The 20,539-nt window shown below is 39.8% G+C and overlaps 1 protein-coding gene across 21 annotated transcripts in view; it reads left to right on the top strand.

Annotated features, from left to right (window-relative positions):
• ncam1a (neural cell adhesion molecule 1a) overlaps nucleotides 1-20,539 on the top strand; it is a 269,226-nt gene that overhangs the window by 196,731 nt on the left and 51,956 nt on the right. For 14 of the 21 annotated variants that reach the window (XM_039778226.1, XM_039778224.1, XM_039778231.1 and 11 more), the window contains exons 8-10: nucleotides 108-250; nucleotides 6,439-6,468; nucleotides 16,075-16,225. In XM_039778226.1, coding sequence (XP_039634160.1) covers nucleotides 108-250; nucleotides 6,439-6,468; nucleotides 16,075-16,225 — 324 coding nt within the window. The remainder of the gene's footprint in view (nucleotides 1-107; nucleotides 251-6,438; nucleotides 6,469-16,074; nucleotides 16,226-20,539) is intronic. The other 7 variants (XM_039778229.1, XM_039778234.1, XM_039778237.1 and 4 more) reach the window with 1 other exon arrangement.

Here is a 20,539-nt window from a genome sequence, read left to right as displayed (position 1 = left end):
GAAACCAGAAGTGAGCTGAAAAGAGAACACATTCAAATTACTTTCGTCCATTGGCGAGATCAACAATTGGTTGCTAACATGTTTGCCATTTTTGTCTTGTTTTCTAGTACAACCCAAGATTACCTACCTGAATAACCAGACTGCGTCAGAGTTTGACAATCAAGTCACCCTGACCTGTGAGGCCTTGGGCGACCCCACACCCACCATCTCTTGGAGTTTTGAAAATAGGGTATTCACTGAAGGAGAGCAGGTACTAATTTTTTATGTATTTCTTGTCTTTTTTTCCGCTAAGTTGGACAGTGCACTTATTCAAACTTACACAGGATTTTTATGATTTAGATCCAGATTGAAAACCTCTCTCTGCATCATTAAAACAACAAAATTCCCTCAAACAGACCTTTGTGAATAGAGGCACACTGGATATGTATACTGTATTACAGTATTGGCACAACATATATACATCATTCAAGGAATTTCAAATTTGTTTTTGGTGTCTCACAGAACTCGATTTAATATTTCTAAACTTTTTCTGTCCATGCTAGTGTTTTTGGCGCAGACTCTGCAGACCCTTTTGACCAGTCATACATATGTGGACTCCTTGAGGAATTGCTGTTATTTGACCAACCTCTAGTAAATTGTCATTTATTTCAGAAAACTCTAATCCATCCCAGAGTTAACGCACCCACCAATATTCACATGGATGCATGTTTAGTCTTGAAATGACTTTAGTATGCTTTTATTGAGTATGCTTTTATTGAGCCCTCTTAGATCATTCATAGCCAGTTGGCCAATCAGCTGAAACTGCTTCCAGTGCTTCATACACTCTAAAGGCCTTTTGAATCCTGCACTGCCACCTGAATGTTCACTATGTACAGTAAAGTTTGGATTCTACCATCTCTCTAAACTTTTGGTAGGACTTCTCCAATACTGCTGGAATTGCATCAATGATTCTGTATATTCACATCATAAATGTTAGAGGTAGAGTGTAGAGATTGCCATAAAACCAATTTCCAGGCAGTGCCATGGCATGATATTCACCAGCTGTGTTAATATCATATATAACACTCTTCCTTGCTCCCTAGTATTCACTAGCATTTAAAAGTTAAAATTTTGGGAAAATTCATATAAAAAGTGCTCATTTAAAGGGTGAGAGTTTGAGAAAGTGAAAATGATTTCAGGAAATTAGCTTAATTAAAGCTGTGTTGAAAGCCAGAAGCCCTGAGTCTCCCACTATCTCAAAATCAGATTGTTTTGAGCTCAGTTATGCTACTCTGGCAAACTGCTGTGATAATCCACTTTGCAAATGAGTGGGCACTTTTAAGAGTAAAGAAGCCAGATAAGGGTTATGGGTTTTTGTCATGCTTTGGTGTATTTTCTTTTCCTGTCCTTCAGGAGCACTGGGGATAATGCTGAATTTAAGCTTTGGCTATAGAACATGGTAAAAGGCTTCTTAAGACGTATGAGCTATGATTACCATCCTTACAGTGGTCACAGCTGTTGGCAGTCGCCAGACTTGAGGAAGAATCGCATCCCAGGTCTATTGTTATGCTCTTATCAGCTCATTAAAATGGTATAATTTTGAAAAATCCATCTTAACGGTCTTTTCTGACAACATGCATCATGTGAGCAGTAGACGGATTAGTCACTTCAGAGGGGTAATTTTCTGCTGTGAATGCAGTAAACAGTATTACGATAATTACCTTTCTGCCTCTAGCAGGTTTGTGGAGTCAGGAAGAACACCTCATACGTTGGTTGGTGCATCAGCTTGCTTTGGATACTGCAAAAATAATAATACATCTTAATATTCTGGTTGAAATGGAAGTTAGGCTCTGCTTCCCGTCCTTTGTGTTATGGACTGGTAGCCTACTTGGCCTTGGGAAATTTGCTACTGGGTTGCAGGAAAACTATATGATTTGACAAAAAAAAGCTAAAGAATTATCAATAATATAACTTTAGAAGCAATTTTTGCAGCAATACACTTGAGTACAGTGTGGGTCAGTCATGCCCAAAATATTGACTAAAGTAGGCCATTGTATCTAAGGCAACCAGTAGGTCATCTCTCGTATCTCTGTGAGGCCGCTACCACACGGGTTGCTGAGAAGTCTGTATGTGTTCTTCATGGAATTAGTTTTGGTTTCATGCTTGACCACACTCTCTTGTGTGTTCTCTTTTGTGTTCTTTTGTGTGCTGTCTTGCAACAAAATTGTCAATATAAAAGTGGTTAGCGGTAACTCCCTGCCTTACATTATCAAGCTCAACTGTTGTGTCACTGTTACAAATGATGTATGCATGTAACAAAAGGTGTACTATTCTTGGAGACGCACACAGGAAATACAGTGAAACCACCTGTGCTGTTATGTCCCAAAGGACACAACAGGACTCAGTTGCACAGTATTTGAGCCTTACTGGCCTACTTTATATCACAGCTCCGTCCACTGTGATTAATTATGTAACATCAAATAAATTGCTGTGAGATGAACAGTTCTACCTTTTGCATAACAACATCAAACTAAAAAGAACACAGGTAAGGGCCAGGTTCTGTAGTAGCTTTGCCAGTCGTACTGTTAGAATCAATACGGATGAATCTGCCTGGTGTTGTTCTGTATTTCTCTTATTGTCAACGAAGCCCATGAAAAGACCAAAGTCAATAATGTGTTAAGTGTTAACAGATGGGTTTTGTATTTACAGCAGCAGGACAATGTACAGTACGTTGAACTGACTCAAAACAAAGTGTGCTTGTGGTGATAAAGGAACATGTGTTTAGTTGTTGGATAACAATGGAGGTCAATGGCAAAGATAAATAAGCTACAGTATATCATGCTCTGGCTGCAAAGGAAATAATTGTCAAGGTTCAAACGGAATGCAAAGCAAATACTAGACATATAGTAAAGGTAATGGAAGGACAAGAGTGGGCAGATGCATCCGCACAAGTCGAAAATGTTTCAACTTGAGTGAAAGGATCTTATTCCGAGGCTTTACGACTGACACTCCACACAAACACGGTTGCAGCTAACATAGTTACTCTTGATACATTTGGCTTAATTTTAGTCTGTATACACATGTAGTAGGATTAATTCATTTATCTGACTAATGTAAAAAAAATAAAAATAAAAATAGATAATCACTAAAGCCTTATCCTGTAAACAAGGCCAATCTGTGGATCATCGATCCAAAAAAATGACACATTTGGACCAGCAGTGTTAATCCATTTCCAGTGTAAAGTCATAATCAGTAATTACCAAAATTGGACCAGACAGATTGGGCAGTCAATTTAAAAAATGTTGTAACACTGTAGCAATTCTTTATCCCCTTTTTTTTAAATCAGTGTTTTTCTCAAGTAAGTTACCATGTTTAACAGTCCCCCTGCTGTCCACCCATGCACCTGGGAGGTCATAAGACGTTTCCCATAGTAATGGTTTTGTGTCACAATCTGTGTTGCTTCTTTGTCGAAAATGTTCTCCTTGGCTTTACTGTAGGGATTAAACATAATGGAAGTAATTCAGTTTTACTTTAACTCCTTCCACCATCTGCTACTACCAGAGCCTCTGACAAGTTTAGCTCCTTCAGCTTTTAGACTCATTTTGGAGCCAAAAGTGCCCTTTTTGTGTTCCACACCAATAACTAATTATGCAGATTCCCACCTGATTCTGGGGAATAGAATAGTAGCAGTGGTATTAAGTCATTTATCAACGAGGACAGTGAAATTCCAAAAACACCAATCATATTACTCTATACTCTGGCCTCCATTTACCATTTTATTTACTGGGTTGACCCAGTAAATAAGCCAGATGTTTCATCAAATAAGCCTTCATTAAAGGCTCAGAAGAGATTCCATAAATTCAGTCCAGAAGCCTCCCAGTATCATGAATGGCTTTCCATTTTCCGTCTTCGTTGCAGTCAAGCCAAGACTAAAAGTTTGCCCAAGGGAGTGATGGATCTCAATTTGGCACATTTACACCATAACAAGCCTTGAAGACTACTTTGCTCAGCAAAACATATATTTGGATTATTTGTTTCGAAATAACATATGAAAGCATATGAAAGAGCAAAAGCATTTCAACTTCAAGCTACATTAGAAGCACATTAGTCGCTGTGATATTATCATATTATATTGGATAGATGGAACCAGGAATTTCAACCTGAGAAGGCATTGCTTTTACCTGGCTGTACAATGCATCATATACCAGCTTTGTGGAGCTGGGTTGTGCCAAAAGTTGAAATGCATGCAAAAAGTGTTTCTGCTGGTGGCATGTCTCCACCTTGGTTTCATGCCAGGAAAAAAGAAAACATAAAGGCATTTCCATGGTAAACGTTTTACAGAATTGCAAAGAATCACATTAGAGTCTCAGAAGTGTGCTGAAGGTATCTTGGCTACATTAGATTCAATCTCAGATTAAGCATACCGGTATGCTTTTGATGGCTTTCCTTCTAGCGCCAAACTTTCCATGTGTAGACTTACCATTGGGAAGGTTCTACAAATGTTATCATCAGATCATCAGAAGAGAATTTGTGAATTTGAGATTGCCAAGGTGTCCCTAGTTTTTCCTCTTACCTGTGCCATTTATCACTGCCAATGAGTGGAATCATTCACACAGCACAGTGCATTCATGGCTGTTTTGCAAGTTACTGAATCTTATCTTCCACAAAACAGGACTTGCCCGTCGCCACTCACAGTCATAGCAGAGTATCTTCTTCCATTCACTGCCTGTCATCATCCTTCCCTTTACTATATCACTGTCAAATCAATTTTGATTTAATGCTGCTGTAATCAGAAAATCCCGCTGATCATTTGGTTATAGCTGTCACTAATTTGCATTGGATCGTCATTCATCATTGGTCCGTTTTCTGTTCGCCACGCTTTGTCTTCCATTCCAGTTCTAGTTCTACATTATAGCAGCCAGACTAGATGAGCACAGACATATTCAGAATGATGTTTAATGACAGAAGAGTCATTTTACTGGCTGCTACCCCCTCTTTTAAACTTCACTGTATTGTAGAAAGTATTTCGGGTCACTTTATCATCTCATAAGAAGGGAGGTTCTTTGTACATTGACACCATGTGCTTTTTTACTCCATGAGAGTATCGGTATGTGCTTGTGATTAATGAAAGATAAGTGGTGCACACCAGTTTTCTGTACATAAATGAACAAGTTAATCAAAACACAGAATGACTTGATGGCAAAGCCACTGATTAGAAAAACAAAGTCCCCAGATACCGGTAAATGGCCCACTCATGATTAGTTTCAGTGCCCTGTTTTCCTTACTGTGCCTCCAAATTATCTCTTGTTACAGTACATTAATTAATAACTAACCCCTGACCGAGAAGCCCCCATGCTGATTTATTAAAATCCAGTTTGGCATTTTGGCCAGTTCAGTAAACTCCCTGATGACATGAAACTGCCAAGCCAGTTATCCTGACATCACCATATTGGTCCTTTTCACTTTAAGAAAACCTTAAACTTAATGATGTCGGGTTTTAATATTCCCTTTGCTCTGTTTTGAATATTTTAGGAGTAGTATCATTTATTTATGATGGAATTAATCATAATTCAAAATAAATGGTAGAAAAACCCTTATCCACTGTGAAAGTAATTTCTGGAATCTTCGTCAATGTTTTTGCTAATTGTGTATACATTCTTGTTTGTGAGAACAATGCCATTATTTATACATGTTTAAGCCCCTTGGCCATACATCATGTATATATACATGCTACACTTTCCAAAGCATGTAGATGTTAGAATGTGTTATCCTACATTTCAGGAAAATATTGCTTTCCATTTATTTCACTTAGGTATGGAAATCAATGCACGTTCTCGAAACTGGAGTTGGGAAATGTATCACAGTAAGCATTATGTCTGCATTAGTTTTTTATCAAAGTTACATTACTGATTCATGGTCGACTTATTTTAGCATAAACAATAGAAAAGCAGACTGAAGTTCACCTTGATGGATTACCTAACTCGAATGGCAATTTCAAAGTCACTGTGAGATGATTTCCCTACCATTTGAAAATGGATGTAAATCAAAAACTACCTGGAGGGTAAAAAAATGACCTGGTTTGGGCGCCTGGGTAGCTCACCTGGCAGAACATGTGTCCATATGCAGATGTTCAGTCCTCGATGCAACGGCTCAGAGTTCCAGTCTGACCTGCGGCCATTTGCTGCATGTCTTCCCTCCCCTCTCTCCCCCCTTTCCTGTCTACAGCTGTCTTGTCTATCAAAGGCTAAAATGCCCCAAAAAATATCTTAAAAAAAAGACCTGGTGTGTCCTGAAAAATGATTGGCAGCAATGTATTTGTAGCCAATGAGCTAACACATTCCAAATCACAGGTATGGTCCAATCATTGCACATGACCTGCAGGTAAATATAGTCTGCACTCACTTTTTGCTCCACTGTGTCGCTGTTTGTCTTTGCTTCCTCTGTGTTTGTCCTCTCTAGGCTTCATGGACGCGACCAGACAAATATGAGGTATGGCTACTAAATATGGTAGCCTGACTCTAGTTGTAATAGCCCAAACTTACACCGTAGACCACCCCTTTTTTACTGCAGAGCAGAAGTGTTGTGATTAAGCCCACATTTAATGCTCACTACATTTAGTTGTGCACTAAATATGCAGACCATTAGACTCGTAGTACAGTACATTTAATCCACTTAGTTTCAGTACACATTTAGACTCGCCCTATTTACTTGTCCCCGTTTATTTTTGTTTCACAAATTCCCCTGCTATTTCCTGCTGCATGGTCTGGTTAGTTTTTAGACTTTGCTTGATACAGGGGTTGTTGGTTGGCCAGCAGCACAACCTCACATAAAAAAAAAATAATAATAAAAACACTGTCTGCTCTGCTGAGGGCCAGCCACGGCGCTAACTCAACAAGCTATACTAAATATTAACTGAGTGGTATTAAATGGTGTAGCCTACTATCATATGCCAGGAGTCTGCATGTTTTGACTTCAGTCGCATAATACAGCAGCTGAAGGTAACTCATTTATTCTTTGGTCTTACTGAGTCAGTTCATCCAAATTACGATTTAGTTCAATTTCTTAGAATACTAATACCAAGATTTTAAGAATAAAACAAGCCTATTTAATTATAAACCCCAAAACACTACATGAGCGCCCTGCTGTAATGTTTGATTGGAAAGAAGCATGCAAAGTCTTGGCCCTCCACAAAGTGAGAACTACTGTCCTTAGATAGAACTGACACACTATAACAAGCTAACTTCACTCATTGCCACACACACAGTAAGGGATGGAATTAATACCTTGTTAAACTTCACGGTGAAAATACTCAGTGAAAATACTCGATGAACCTCATGAACTGGTGTTAATGAAAAAGCACATGATAAATGAACCTGTGCAGCTCATAATTCTGGGCTGTGTGCAAAAACTCTACCAACACTGACAGCGGGCACACACCCAGAGTTCTGACGACTTGGTTCTTCTAAAATCATACCATTCACCTCTGAATAATTTCACCAGCCAATGATTCAGTGCCTGCATTGCCACTTCCCTAATTATATGAAGTTTATTCAAATGATCTGATCACAAGTCAAAATCCCAGCATGTGACCCGTTTTGCGTCACGTTGTTGAGCAGTGCACCTGGATTTCAGGTTGTGTGATTTAAGGCTCGGCAGATCTCAGCTGCAGCATACGTTAATGTGATGGTAACGAATTATTATGTGACGGTCTTATTATGTTAGACGTCATTTTAAGTTTACCACTTTTACTTACTGACTATACTAGTACAGTATGGTATGTGGAAAGTACATTTATTAATTGTAGGTGATTTCAACATTCCATGATGGTGTTTTCCCCACAGCTTTTTCTTGCTTTTGTAGTCAGTTAGCTACCATGTAGGTGTAAAGTGTAGCCTTTTGCTGTAGTTAAGTATGACTGTCGAGAAATGTGTTTGTATGCATGCCCTTAAAGGAATAAGCCACCGTTTGTTGAAAAAGGGTTATTCACCGTCTCCTCTATATTTATATAGGTGGACAAATGCATTTTTGTATCGGTGCATGCATTGTCTTAGTCTGGCGCCGCCACATCTAGCTTAGCTTAGCGTAATGAATGGAATCCTTTGTTGCTGTTTAGCATGTCTTGAGTAAAAGTGACCCAACTACAACAAAAACAAAACCTAATTACTTCTTGTGGCCTGCTTATTCACAACGAGTAAAAATAGCAATGCAGATTAAGACTAGATGATTTCCCAGGTAGATATTGACTTGGGACTATATTGGGTGGAAGTAGGCTACAGCCGAAGCACTGCTACTCGGGCACAGAGATATCGGCAGCCCGCGGAGCTCCACGGGCTTTCGACATACATTGCGAATATTTACACTTTGAATTTCGTGATGGCATTTATATAACACATATTCTGTGGTCTTACAAAGCTAATGTGTTTGACCGATTTCAACTTCATCCATTTTTGTGAATTGGAGAGGTCTCGTTAGGAGGAAGCTAGCTATAGCTCTGTTTGCCATTCATTCCAATGGGGAAACATCGTGGCTAGACTTTCGACATACATTGTGTATATTTACACTTTGAATTTCGTCATGGCATTTATATAACACATACTCTATGGTCTTACAAAGCTATGTGATTTCAATTTCATCCATTTTTGTGAATTGGAGAGGTCTCGTTAGGAGGAAGCTAGCTATGGCAACAAAGGATTCCATTCATTACGCTAAGCTAAGCTAGCGGCGCCGGACTAAGACAATGCATGCACTGATACAAAAATGCATTTGCCCACCTATATAAATGTGGAGGAGACAGTGAATAACCCTTTTTCAACAAACGGTGGCGTATTCCTTTAACTGTTTACCGTTCCCTTTCTCTTCTTCCCACTGGTTTCTCTTACACTGCTTGTCTCTACAGGGTGACAGGAGTAAGAATAGAAATAGCGTGTTTAACCTGATACAGCAGCTTGTATCTGGCTGTGTAGATAACCGCATTGAAGACAGGTATACCACAAAACAAACTTGTCTCATGATCTATGATGAAGATACCTGTCTTCGTATATTATGTGTCTAAAGATATGGTACCCTCTATGGTTCTCCACAGCAGTGAAGACAGACGTGTTTCCGTGTTGAATGTCGATGTTATGCTAATGGTAACTCCAAAGCCTTTACGGTGTGTCTTTATTTCATTGAGAAGTGCACGTTAAAAAGCAGCCTGACTCTTGAACCAGAACATGGTCTGATTATAATACCCTACCCCCTGAATGCCACTGATGTCAGCTGTGCTGAAAAGAGCATTCAGGCAATTCTCGTCAACTCAGAAGGTCAGCAAAGAACACAATATAATGGTGTATTTATTTGTATAACGGTTGGTTCATCATCGTCTTAAATACATAGTAAAAATGTAGTAAATTTAGAATTCAAACTTGATTAACTAATGGTAGCAAGGCATGGACTCTACTGTGTGGTCTTGTGAGAGGCTTGGAAATCTGTTAAGTACAGGGAATTACACAGAAATGTACTGTTTAACAGTAAACTATTCACCACTCGTCCATTATGAACTGCGTTTTAGAGTCACTGTACAGTAAGTGACACCATGGCCTCTCGGGGCCAGGGCACCCTGAATGTCAAAATTTTTTACTTCAGAGGATCACTTGAATGCACCATCAGTTTGAATTTCTGGAGGAGGCGCACGTTTACCTTAATGTGTCAGACCATGCATGAGGATCTGGCCCCCCGAATTGGGAGATAGTTAATCATAAGTTCTATTCATTTAAAAAAAAACAAAAAAAAACTGTTGAGTCAGCTTGTCAGGCTCAGCTCTACTTAGGGACCCAACTCTACTTTCATCAGTCTTATTGTCCTTTTTAATTACAGTACAATACAATTTGTTTTGACAGTAGGCACTGGTCCGGAGATGATACTAAATGCTAAAACTTTCAGGGGTTGCCCGCAGTGCTGTCAGTCTAAGATTAGATAAAATAAGAAAAACTCAAATTATTATTATTATTATTATTATTATTATACTGCCACAAGTGGCAGAAATTCACTTTGACAGGTGTGGTGGAAATTTCTATGTAGCAGAGGATGAGGAAAATCAAACTGTCTTTGTTTGTTTTATTACTTTCAAGCAAAAACACAACTTTCACAAAACATCAGAGTGCAATGTGGAAGAGTCATAAGTATTATTGCTTCAGAGTGGACAGCTGGTTTCACTGCACTGCAGAGTGCAGAGAAAGAGCTCTCAAAGTACATGCAAAATGTTAGCATCCTTTAAACACAGAAAGAGGAACACTCAAAGAGGAAGCACCCACATGGTCATAAGTAAAACCTTTAAAAACAGGAAACGTCTAAGCGGGATAATGTCTCGCAGCCATCCTACTCTTACATCTTGAACATGCCATCTTCAGGACCTTAGGTTTAACCACAGAACAAGCTGTGTCTGTTATGCAGATGCTGATGCGATTAAATATAACAAAAATAGTTTCCGTTTGCTCTTAGTAACCTTTTTCAATACCACGGTGTTTTTGTGTTCTTGTTTCAAGTAAGCATAATTCATAACTATAAAATTTTCCATTACACAGGGCAGACTCAAATTACATAAAATACATATAAGAAACATATAAGATACACATAGAAACAGTGCAAAACATTGACAATACAAACTGTGCAAAAAGGCAACACTTGATTGGTCAAGCTGATGTGTTGTCACATCACAACAACGATAACAACAAGCACAACAGTACCCACCCTTTTATTACAGCATCTTTAGGACAACCTATACTTTAAAAAAAGAGGAACAATGGAGAATGCTTGTTGGACAAATGAAGGTGCTCAGGCCCTCAATTGTAATCAGGGCAAGGAAGCCATAGAGAGGAGCTAGAGTCAGCAGTTAGAGGAGAAAAGGTGTACCAGAAGATCAGAGTCTGGCAGAAACATGGATACATCACACAGCCAAACAATGCAGGGGGAAATAAATGACACGATGTTATAGCAGAATTAACTTTAGTAAAGTTCCTGCAGTGGAAAAGGGCTTTCATTTAAAGTTTCTCAAGTCTGCCATGCTTTGCTCCGGAGTGGATTGCTTTCTGTAAAATTTGGAACAGCCATCCTGTTACCCACAGGACCAATTGTAATGACTTTGGTGATCCCCCGACTTTTCATCTGGTGCCATCGTCAGATCAAAATTCCTACTTGGTCAATAGTTTATGACCAAATACCTGCAAAACAAATTAAAGTCCCACTTTGTACATGACACTTTTTATTCTGCCGAAGAGATATTGTATCTCAAAGGGACCTTTCTGGATTAAAAAAACAAAACAGCATTTAACAGCAGTTACCATTTTCAGTGTTAGCATGTTAGCATTTTGGTCTCACCACAGTGTCTATACAATCTCCCAGAGCCACTAGTATGGCTATAGACTATTAGTCCGGATAATAACTTGGCCTGTTATATTTATTAGTTTATTTGCGATGTTGACTGCTGACAAACCTTTGCAATTAGAGTAGGAGCTACAAAATTCTCATATGCCCTCCTTGTGATTTGGATTTGGCTATCCCCAATAGGATACTGACATATACAGTTGTTCCTAGTCTGCATTATCTGTGTACAGAAATCCAGGTGCTGACAGGAAAAAAAACTAAATCCTCCCCAAAGTAAAAAAAGCTCATTGCACCTTGGTTACTGTGAAAAGCTACCCTTGTCAGCTTTGATTTAAATTTACTGAAAATACAGAAGCAGCACATATATAGAGTGAACTGTACTTGTTCACTGCATCAGTGATAACCATGACCTATGCTTCTTCTGGCTCCAGTCTCCTCCTGTATGACGGTTGTAGTACAGAATATATGACAAGCGAAACATATATAACCGTGTATTGACCAAGCAGTGACACAAACAAAAGGGAGACTTTAAAGTCATTCCCATGCCTTCCATTACAAACAAGTAAGTCAGTAAAGTTTATTTATATAGCACTTATCACAGACAGAGTCACAAAGTGCTTCACAGGCCAAATAAATAAATACATTATAACAAATCGATAATAATAAAAAGCACATTAAAGTTCCCATGGCATGACAATTTCACTTTATGAGGGTTTTTAACATTAATATGAGTTCCCCCAGCCTGCCTATGGTCCCCCAGTGGCTAGAAATGGTGATAGGTGTAAACCGAGCCCTGGGTATCCTGCTCTGCCTTTGAGAAAATGAAAGCTCAGATGGACCGATCTGGAATCTTGTCATTATGAGGTCATAAGGGGAAAGGTTACCTCCCCTTTCTCTGCTTTGCCCGCCCAGAGAATTTGGCCCACCCATGAGAGAGAGACATCATGGCTTTAAAACGAGCAAAGTGGCAGTTGGTCAAGGCCACACCCCCACCCTCTACCTTGCCCCCCCTCTCTCCTCCTCAATAGCTCATTGTGGGACTGGCTCTAGTGGCTGTAATTTTGCACCAAGGCTGAATTTCGGGAAAGAGACTTCAGATACAGTATTAGGGGACCACTAAGGCCTATATAAAGGAGACTTCAGATACAGTATTAGGGGACCGCCAAGGGTCTATATAAAAGAGACTTCAGATACAGTATTAGGGGACCACTAAGGTCTATATAAAAGAGACTTCAGATACAGTATTAGGGGACCACTAAGGCCTATATAAAAGAGACTTCAGATACAGTATTAGGGGACCACTAAGGTCTATATAAAAGAGACTTCAGATACAGTATTAGGGGACCACTAAGGTCTATATAAAAAAGACTTCAGATACAGTATTAGGGAACCACTAAGGTCTATATAAAAGAGACTTCAGATACAGTATTAGGGAACCACTAAGGCCTATATAAAAGAGACTTCAGATACAGTATTAGGGGACCACTAAGGTCTATATAAAAGAGACTTCAGATACAGTATTAGGGGACCACTAAGGTCTATATAAAAGAGACTTCAGATAGAGTATTAGGGGACCACTAAGGTCTATATAAAAGCATCCAAAGAGCACCATGTCATGGGACCTTTAAATCACAGTAAATCATAGTAGAACACAAACGCATGAAATATATAAGAATACAGTCAACAATGTGGTTAAATGAACACCTGACTGAAAAGATCTGTCTTTAGCTGCTTTTTTAAAGATGTCAGCAGAGGCAGCCAATCACATGAGACAACGCGTCCTACAGTCAACTGTTTCAAAAGCTCTACCACCTTCAGTTTTCAGCTTAGCACGGGAAACAGCCACTGTTATTTATTTGGTGACCAATCAGAGTTGTTGGAATTAACGAATAAATCCTGTTCAAAGGTCTGTATCATTACAGTATTATTCTCCATTAACCTTATCCCTGTTTGCATCCCAACGGCGTGCCCGGTGCGGCTTCTTTCTGTGTCACTGCAGTACGACAAGATTAATGCTGCCCTTTCAAAAATGTTCTAGGACACTCCCTCAGATCTTCAGTAAACAGCACAAATGTTTCTGCCAAATCTGCATCCCCCTGCTATGTAGAGGATAACACTTCAGGCCATAATGCTTATACAACAAATACTATTCAATTATTTATTAAAAATAAAAATAAAACGCTGAAGCACCTAGAATGCCTGAAATATTAATAACAAATCATGGCAAGTAGAAGGTTATATAGCCACTGTTGGGTTGAACTATGTGTCGCCCAGAAGGAAGAAAAGCTGTTACCAGCAGCCAGAGGTTTTATAGGGCCTGCTACATGGCTCTTCTTCATTATTGATGTCCTTTTTTTTTTTTTTTGCCTGCTACATTCTGCAGCATATTGTATATCTCAATGTTTGTCCTGGTGGGAAGCTTGTGTTAGTTGTTTAAAAAACATACACTCAGGTGTGAGAAGAGAAGAAAGAACAGATCAGAACACATAGCACCCCCGTCCTTTGGCCTCTTTGTATATGTAGACCTTGTATATGGTGACGTGAACTCTGCCGGGGGGGGGGGGGCGGAAAAAAAAAAAGGCGAGCGAGGTCATTGGGTTGTAGTTATAAATCGGATGTCGGCTGCCCACCTGCGCTGAGAGCTTGCTCTGAATAAAGCATCCTCAGTGACCCTGTATGTCCACACAGCAGCTTAACCAAATAGACAGGGCAATAAAGGCGCTCTGCTGAGGAAAATCAAAACAAGTTTTAACAATTTATTCAACTGCAATTATCGTGTGCAAACCTGCAACTGGACTGCTAATAGGGACAGCAGTCGACATGCTGCAGGAGTTTGAAGTTTATTTCCCCGGGCTGTGTGCGCTCGCTGAATCCCCCGCCGATTAAGGTTGGCCTCCCGATTCAGATATTCTACACATGGTTTTCAGCGACATATTCAAGCAGTCAGCTATAGATAAACTCCCCTTTTTATTATAGCCTATCTGCTTCTTAAAAAAGACACCTCCTGAATGTAGCGGAGTCTGAAGCAGACAACAGACAAAAGGCAAAAACAAAAAAAGCAGCGACCGGAAAATCAACAAGTAACATCAGTAAGGCAATTATCGGACACATTCTCACTCTCCCAACGTGTAAAATAAGGACGCTTGGTCATGTACCTTTGGCGTTTGTTATTCACGCTAAAAGTCTCCTTTAGCGGCGGGACTCTTGACATCCTTTGGCCTTTTTTTATTCACTCTAAAAGTGTGTCCTTTGGCGTTTGTTATTCACTCTAAAAGTGTGTCCTTTGGCCTTTGTTATTCACTCTAAAAGTCTCCTTCAGCATCGGGACTCTTGAAAGACCCTCTGGGTCGGCACGTACTGACTGACATGCGGCACAAGAAGTGGACAGTTATGTCGGGACAAGAACGGGACCCGAACCCCAGTCTCCTGGGTGAAAGTCCTGTGTTGTTTGACCCATCCACCACCCCGACCAACCTTCTAATGCAGCATTTTGATCTTTCATACTACTCGTTACCGTTGTCTCTCTTAATACTACGTCATCTTAAAGTGCTACTGTCGAGCTGCTGCTCTGCCCGTTGCGTTCCATACATACACTGAAGGGGGCTTTTTGTGTCGTATCCGACGCTGAGAGCCACTGCCCAAGCGTCGGTATTTTACGAGTTGGGAGTGAGAACGGGTTGCAATAATCGATTAAAGGGATACGCCACAGTTTGTTGAAATACACATGGGCCAACACATTTTTTGTGCATGCATTGTTTTAGTCTGGTGCAACACCAGCAGCGCCGCCGCTAACTTAGCTTAGCGTAGTCAATGGAATCCTATGTTGCCGGTTAGCATGTTGTGAGTAAAAGTGAGCCAACAAAAGACAAAAGAACAACCTAATTACTTGCACTGAGACAAAAAATGCGTTGGCCCACCTAACTACAGCCAGGGTAGACCGTGATAAGCCCTATTTCAACAAACGGTGGCGTTTCCTTTAAGGTCTGTCACTGCATCGAAGCAGAATCGTCACGTCCGCATCGCGATGCATCGATGAAATTATTAATTTGAACACCCCTAATGCCGATGCAGGGATAGTTTCTCAGTGGCCAACATTGCTGTGTGTACCTTGTCCATCTACATTTCCTGAACCAGGGAGAATAACATTTACCTTGACATAAAACTTTGATCCTGGTTACATCCACACTGTAAAGGATAAGGCTGGTGTATCTTTATATTTCCTTATTGTACACAAATCCCTAGTTAGTTCTAGTCCCCATCCTGTCTGTAGCAGATACCTTACAAAAGGAAAAATATAGAATAACATCAGTCTTGTCCTTTGAGTTTTCTTCTTCATAAATATTGAAGGCAGCAGCTTCAATGTGATTCAATATTCTCCTTTTTTTCCTTATCCTCTCTCTGTTGTGTTAAGGGCTTATTGCACTTGTATCTTTTACTCTCCCTTCATCCAACGTGGTGGTTTTGCACTATATTTCAATACACTGTAGGTCACCTGTCAAACAGCGTTCAACACAGTATCTTTTTTTTTTTTTTTTTATGTTGATGAAGTTTAGTTCCCAGTTCATCTTAAAAGAAATTCTTATCCACTTTATTCCAAACGGACTAGAAACAGAAGTGTCCAGTGGTAAGACCAAATTGAGGATATCACTGAAAAAGTAGCAAGACACACATCCACTTCTATGAAAATGTCCGTCTTTATAAGTGAGACTAATTACTTTCTCCTCTTCTTTATAGAGCCTCGATAGAAATATTGTGGTACGCAGCCACGCGCGGGTGTCCTCGCTCACCCTGAAAAACATCGTGTTCACGTACGCCGGCCAGTACCTCTGCACCGCCAGCAACTCCATCGGCCAGGACAACCAGCACATGTACCTGGAAGTCCGCTGTAAGTCACCCAGCTCTCCCTACACCTGCTCTAATTGTGTATCAGTGCTGTTATTCACACCGACTTCAGTTTGCAATGTTCAAATTCTGTCATGAATTAATGAATGAAGTGATGTTACTGTTGACATTTGCATAAGTTGTCATTTTTCTTACAATTCATCTCACTCTCAGAATGAAAGCAAATGCATGTATTGCCCCAAATGTTGAACTATTTGTTGAAGAAAAATAATAGCATTGTGTAATTGAACTCAGAATTGACTTCATTGATTTGATTTCCAACCTTTTTTATAGACTAATTATTAATGGCAGATGTTAAATAATATTTTTCACATGACCAGAATCCTATTTCAGCACGCAGGCACTACCACACATATATTATAGACTAATATAGGTCAAAGAACAAGCGTCAGTGTTAGACAAATTTATCAATGCTGAGATAAAAAAGGGACTGAAGTGCTTAAGTCAGGATATAAAGGTGAAAATAATTCTTCTCACAGGCATACATCTCTTTTTTTTGGCCCTGATCTGGATGTCCATTGGGAATTGTGTTGTAATTGACGTTTTTGGTGCCTATATGTTTTCCCAACATGTATGTTTCGGCTCAGGTTGGGATTTCCTCTGTTTCCCAAATTGTCTTTTGACAGTCCACTGACAGCTGTTCTGGGTTTTGTTCATTAGCTGTTGATTTCACCTGTGGGCAGAAAAATCAATAACACAAGCTTTGTACAAACAGACCAACAGATTAGACAAATATTCCGTCTTCAGATGGAGTTCTGCCGCCAGTTGCACCAGCTGAAAATAAGTTTGATAAAGTCAACACTTGGCGCTTGGCTGTAATAGGTTAATAGGTTGTGTGTGTGTGTGTGTGTGTGTGTGTGTGTGTGTGTGTGTGTGTGTGTGTGTGTGTGTGTGTGTGTGTGTGTGTGTGTGTGTGTGTGTGTGTGTGTGTGTGTGTGTGTGTGTGTGTGTGTGTGTGTGTGTGTGAAGGAACTAACATTAGATAGATTGCAAAAGTCTTTGGGAAAACTTCCATCTTTGCAAAAAGATTCTGCTGAATTTAACACTCTACGGTTGCAAGATTTAAATTTTTTACAAATAATAAAGGGCTGCCAGCGGCAATTCCCATCCTAGGGTAAGTGAAGCAGCGTCAAGTCACCGTACAGCACAAGACTGAGCGTGCATGTCAGCGTTATCATGAATGTAAAGGGATTTCTGTCATGAGAAATGTGCTTCTGGTATAAATACCAAAGGAAATTTTCCTCTGGCTCTTCTAATGTTAGTTCCTACCATTTTCCTAACTGCTCCGCCACGGTACCAGTTATTTACCTGCTCGGAGGAGATGTGAGTTTTGTCATAACCCTACACTGTACCTAACTTGTACGGAGTTATTGCATAAATGACCACACTACAGTATGTTCAAACTAAGCTTGAACTTACACATGACTGGTGCTTGGCATCAGATGCACAAAGCTGTCTGATTCATGACTATGTTATTTTTGGGCGGTAAAGTAAAACTCAAAAATATGGCTGATCGAGTAACAGCCTACCCCTGCTAAGCAACATTTACTTCACAATTATTCCTGCAGTTTATCAGAGCATTTAAAAAAATAAATAAATAAATACTTAAAAACATGGCACCGGATGCAAATACATGACTACATATTAAAAGCAGAGGAGGACCAGGGGAAGTGATTGTTAAGACCAAAGAAAGGTTTCTGAATATACAGTGTCTGGGCAGTGGCCTCTGTTCCTGTGGATAAATGGTGGGCAAAAAAGCAGAGTTTGCTGGGTCAGTGGTACCACTGCGATTTGTTACCATGGAAACAAAGGTCTCAGTTCTGACATAGCCCCAAGGTGCAGTGGCTTTTGAGGCTTAACATTTATCTGTCCTATTTTTTGTGCAACTGTCTAATTGTTATGGACTTTGAGCATCCTAATTCTGGACAAAAATGCTTGTGCAACCATTTTGCCTTTGAATATATGTTAGAGACTGTCCAACGAGGTGAGCGATAGGACCATCAAGAAAAGATGGCAAGACTATTCTTTGAATGGGGAGAATATTCTTTGAAGCTCACAAGAAAACCTCAATTATATTTTCCAACCCTAACTTTGTTTGGCCTCTGTACTCCAGCGCTCTACATTTTATATGTAACCATGATTACAAAGTTAAATTGCTTGAAGGTGGTCATATCCATTTAAGATCAACAGTGTGATGGACGTTTTTCTTTTTTCTTTTTTTAACCTTTGGAGCTTTGTATAAAAAGAGCTACAATTTCTATCTTGGTAAGTTGATTGTGAATGTGAACACACTCAAAATAAGTCTGTAAGTCAGCTATTCATAGTTTCTGTTTCACTTAAACTCTAATGTGCTGGAATACAGGGGCAAAACAAACATGAGTCTACATTATCCTCAGTAAAAACCTGACATACTTTTCCCTAAAGCAGAATTACAGAATCAGAAATGTACTTGTGGCTCAGTGTTTTGCATGCATTTTCCCATAAATAACTTAGCATGCTCAAAACATATCCCTAGAAAGATTGGTCGCGCACAATGGAAGCCAAATCATACTTGATCTCATTTTCAAAGCTATTGAATGTTACCTTGATAAAAGAGAAAGCGATAAATAAAACCAGTGTAGAGCTTAATTTGAGTAATATGCCCTGCTCTCAATGTGCCAGCAATTTGCTCAGAGATATGATCACAACGCAGCATTGATAGAGTTGTGTGAGTGCTTGCAGTTAGCTAGAGTAATCAGCAAGTAATCAGGTAGCTGATTGTTGCCAAGCAATTATCGATAAAAAAAGGTGCTTTGTCTTGAGCACAGCTCTCACTCTCTGTCCCCTCTATCACCACTCGCTCACTCACACAATGGAGACTTTATCGAGGCATGGAACTTCCTATCTGCTGCACAGGCTGATCCCATTAGCTGGGCTGAGTGTGTCTATAGTTGCTGTTGGAGGACTGATAGTGTTAATAACTTCTCTGTGTGAGCTCCGTTTTTGTCAGCAGCTGTGGTTTGTTTAGCATGAATGTCCAATGAAAACACTGTTTGAGCTGCAAGTAGATTCTTCAAATCTACTCATCTCTGTGCTGTTGGCTATACAGTTAGACATTTCAACCCATGTGCATAGTAGCTTTTAGGTGTTCTACTGAGTTCAGAACACTTCACGTGATATTCTCTGGGTCTGCAGATATCAACCGTTTTAATTGCTTTAATTATACCTATATTTAAGACTCAAGGTGCAGAGAACCATTGTTTGCGTCCAATAGGCAATAAATTGAAATTTGACCATTTTGACCAAGACTATTTCCTCTATATTTTATCCTTGACATGGTATAATCAGCATTTATGCAGTCAGTTGACTGTAAATTATGAATTGTTTTAATGTGTAAGGCAAAACCTGAATGCAGTCGCGTGTCACATGAGCACCAGTAGCAAATACATTCCTATTAGTTGCAATAATCCATAATCTCACCTGGCAGGTCACAGGCACTGTAGTGAGTCAACAAGGCCCAAAGCAGCACTGATAGAAAGAGCAAGAGTCTAATCAGGGCTGCAGGAGATGGAACATTTATTGACTCAGCCTCATCCATCAATTCCAACTGCAGCGCACTGCCGAGTTTTCAAGGATCCAGGGTCCTAAGTAAAGCCCCGGCAGTGTCAGGGGCCCCAGCATTTCACAGCACTCAGGAAGCAAAGCATACTTCACCACATTCAGAAGCACTGCTCAGTGATGTGAGCAGGAAATAATAAAACGAAACAATGCAGGAAACCCATCTCCAATGTCCTGTTATAGCCTCCTACAAATGTGATGCCAAAAATTAGTTTGGACCATATGCTATCAATTCAATTCAATGAGCATATCAAAGTGGGCTGCTAAATGGGCCTTGCACCATAGTATGAATGGTAGCAGTGTTAGATGTATCTCAGCAGGTACAAAATATAGAGCAGTTGCAGTGAGGGGAAGTATCCAATTTTCATCAAATCCAAAATGAACCAGCTGAATTTACCATCACAGTTGGAACTGACAGGGTTCAGCGCTGTTACTTTTCTTGACTCAAGGCTCTCGCTTATGTGACTGTACGCCTATTAGACGTACTGTGCAATAATGGCACCCAGCCTTGTGAGACACTTATGTTTTTGTAATTGCTGAGCTGAAGCATCTTGCGATAAAACTGACTCTTCGTGACAAGTAAAATCGGCAGAAAATGGCAATTTGATGTCCATTTAAATCACCATATCTCTTAAACTTCAATGGATAACATAAAAGACCTTGCCTTGAATCATCAATAGAATTAAGAGAAATATAGCCG

The sequence above is a fragment of the Perca fluviatilis genome, chromosome 16 (genome assembly GCF_010015445.1).
Source record: "Perca fluviatilis chromosome 16, GENO_Pfluv_1.0, whole genome shotgun sequence".
Classification (NCBI taxonomy): domain Eukaryota; kingdom Metazoa; phylum Chordata; class Actinopteri; order Perciformes; family Percidae; genus Perca; species Perca fluviatilis.
Note: the sequence above shows the minus strand (reverse complement) of the source record. Positions and strands in the feature narration are given on the sequence as shown.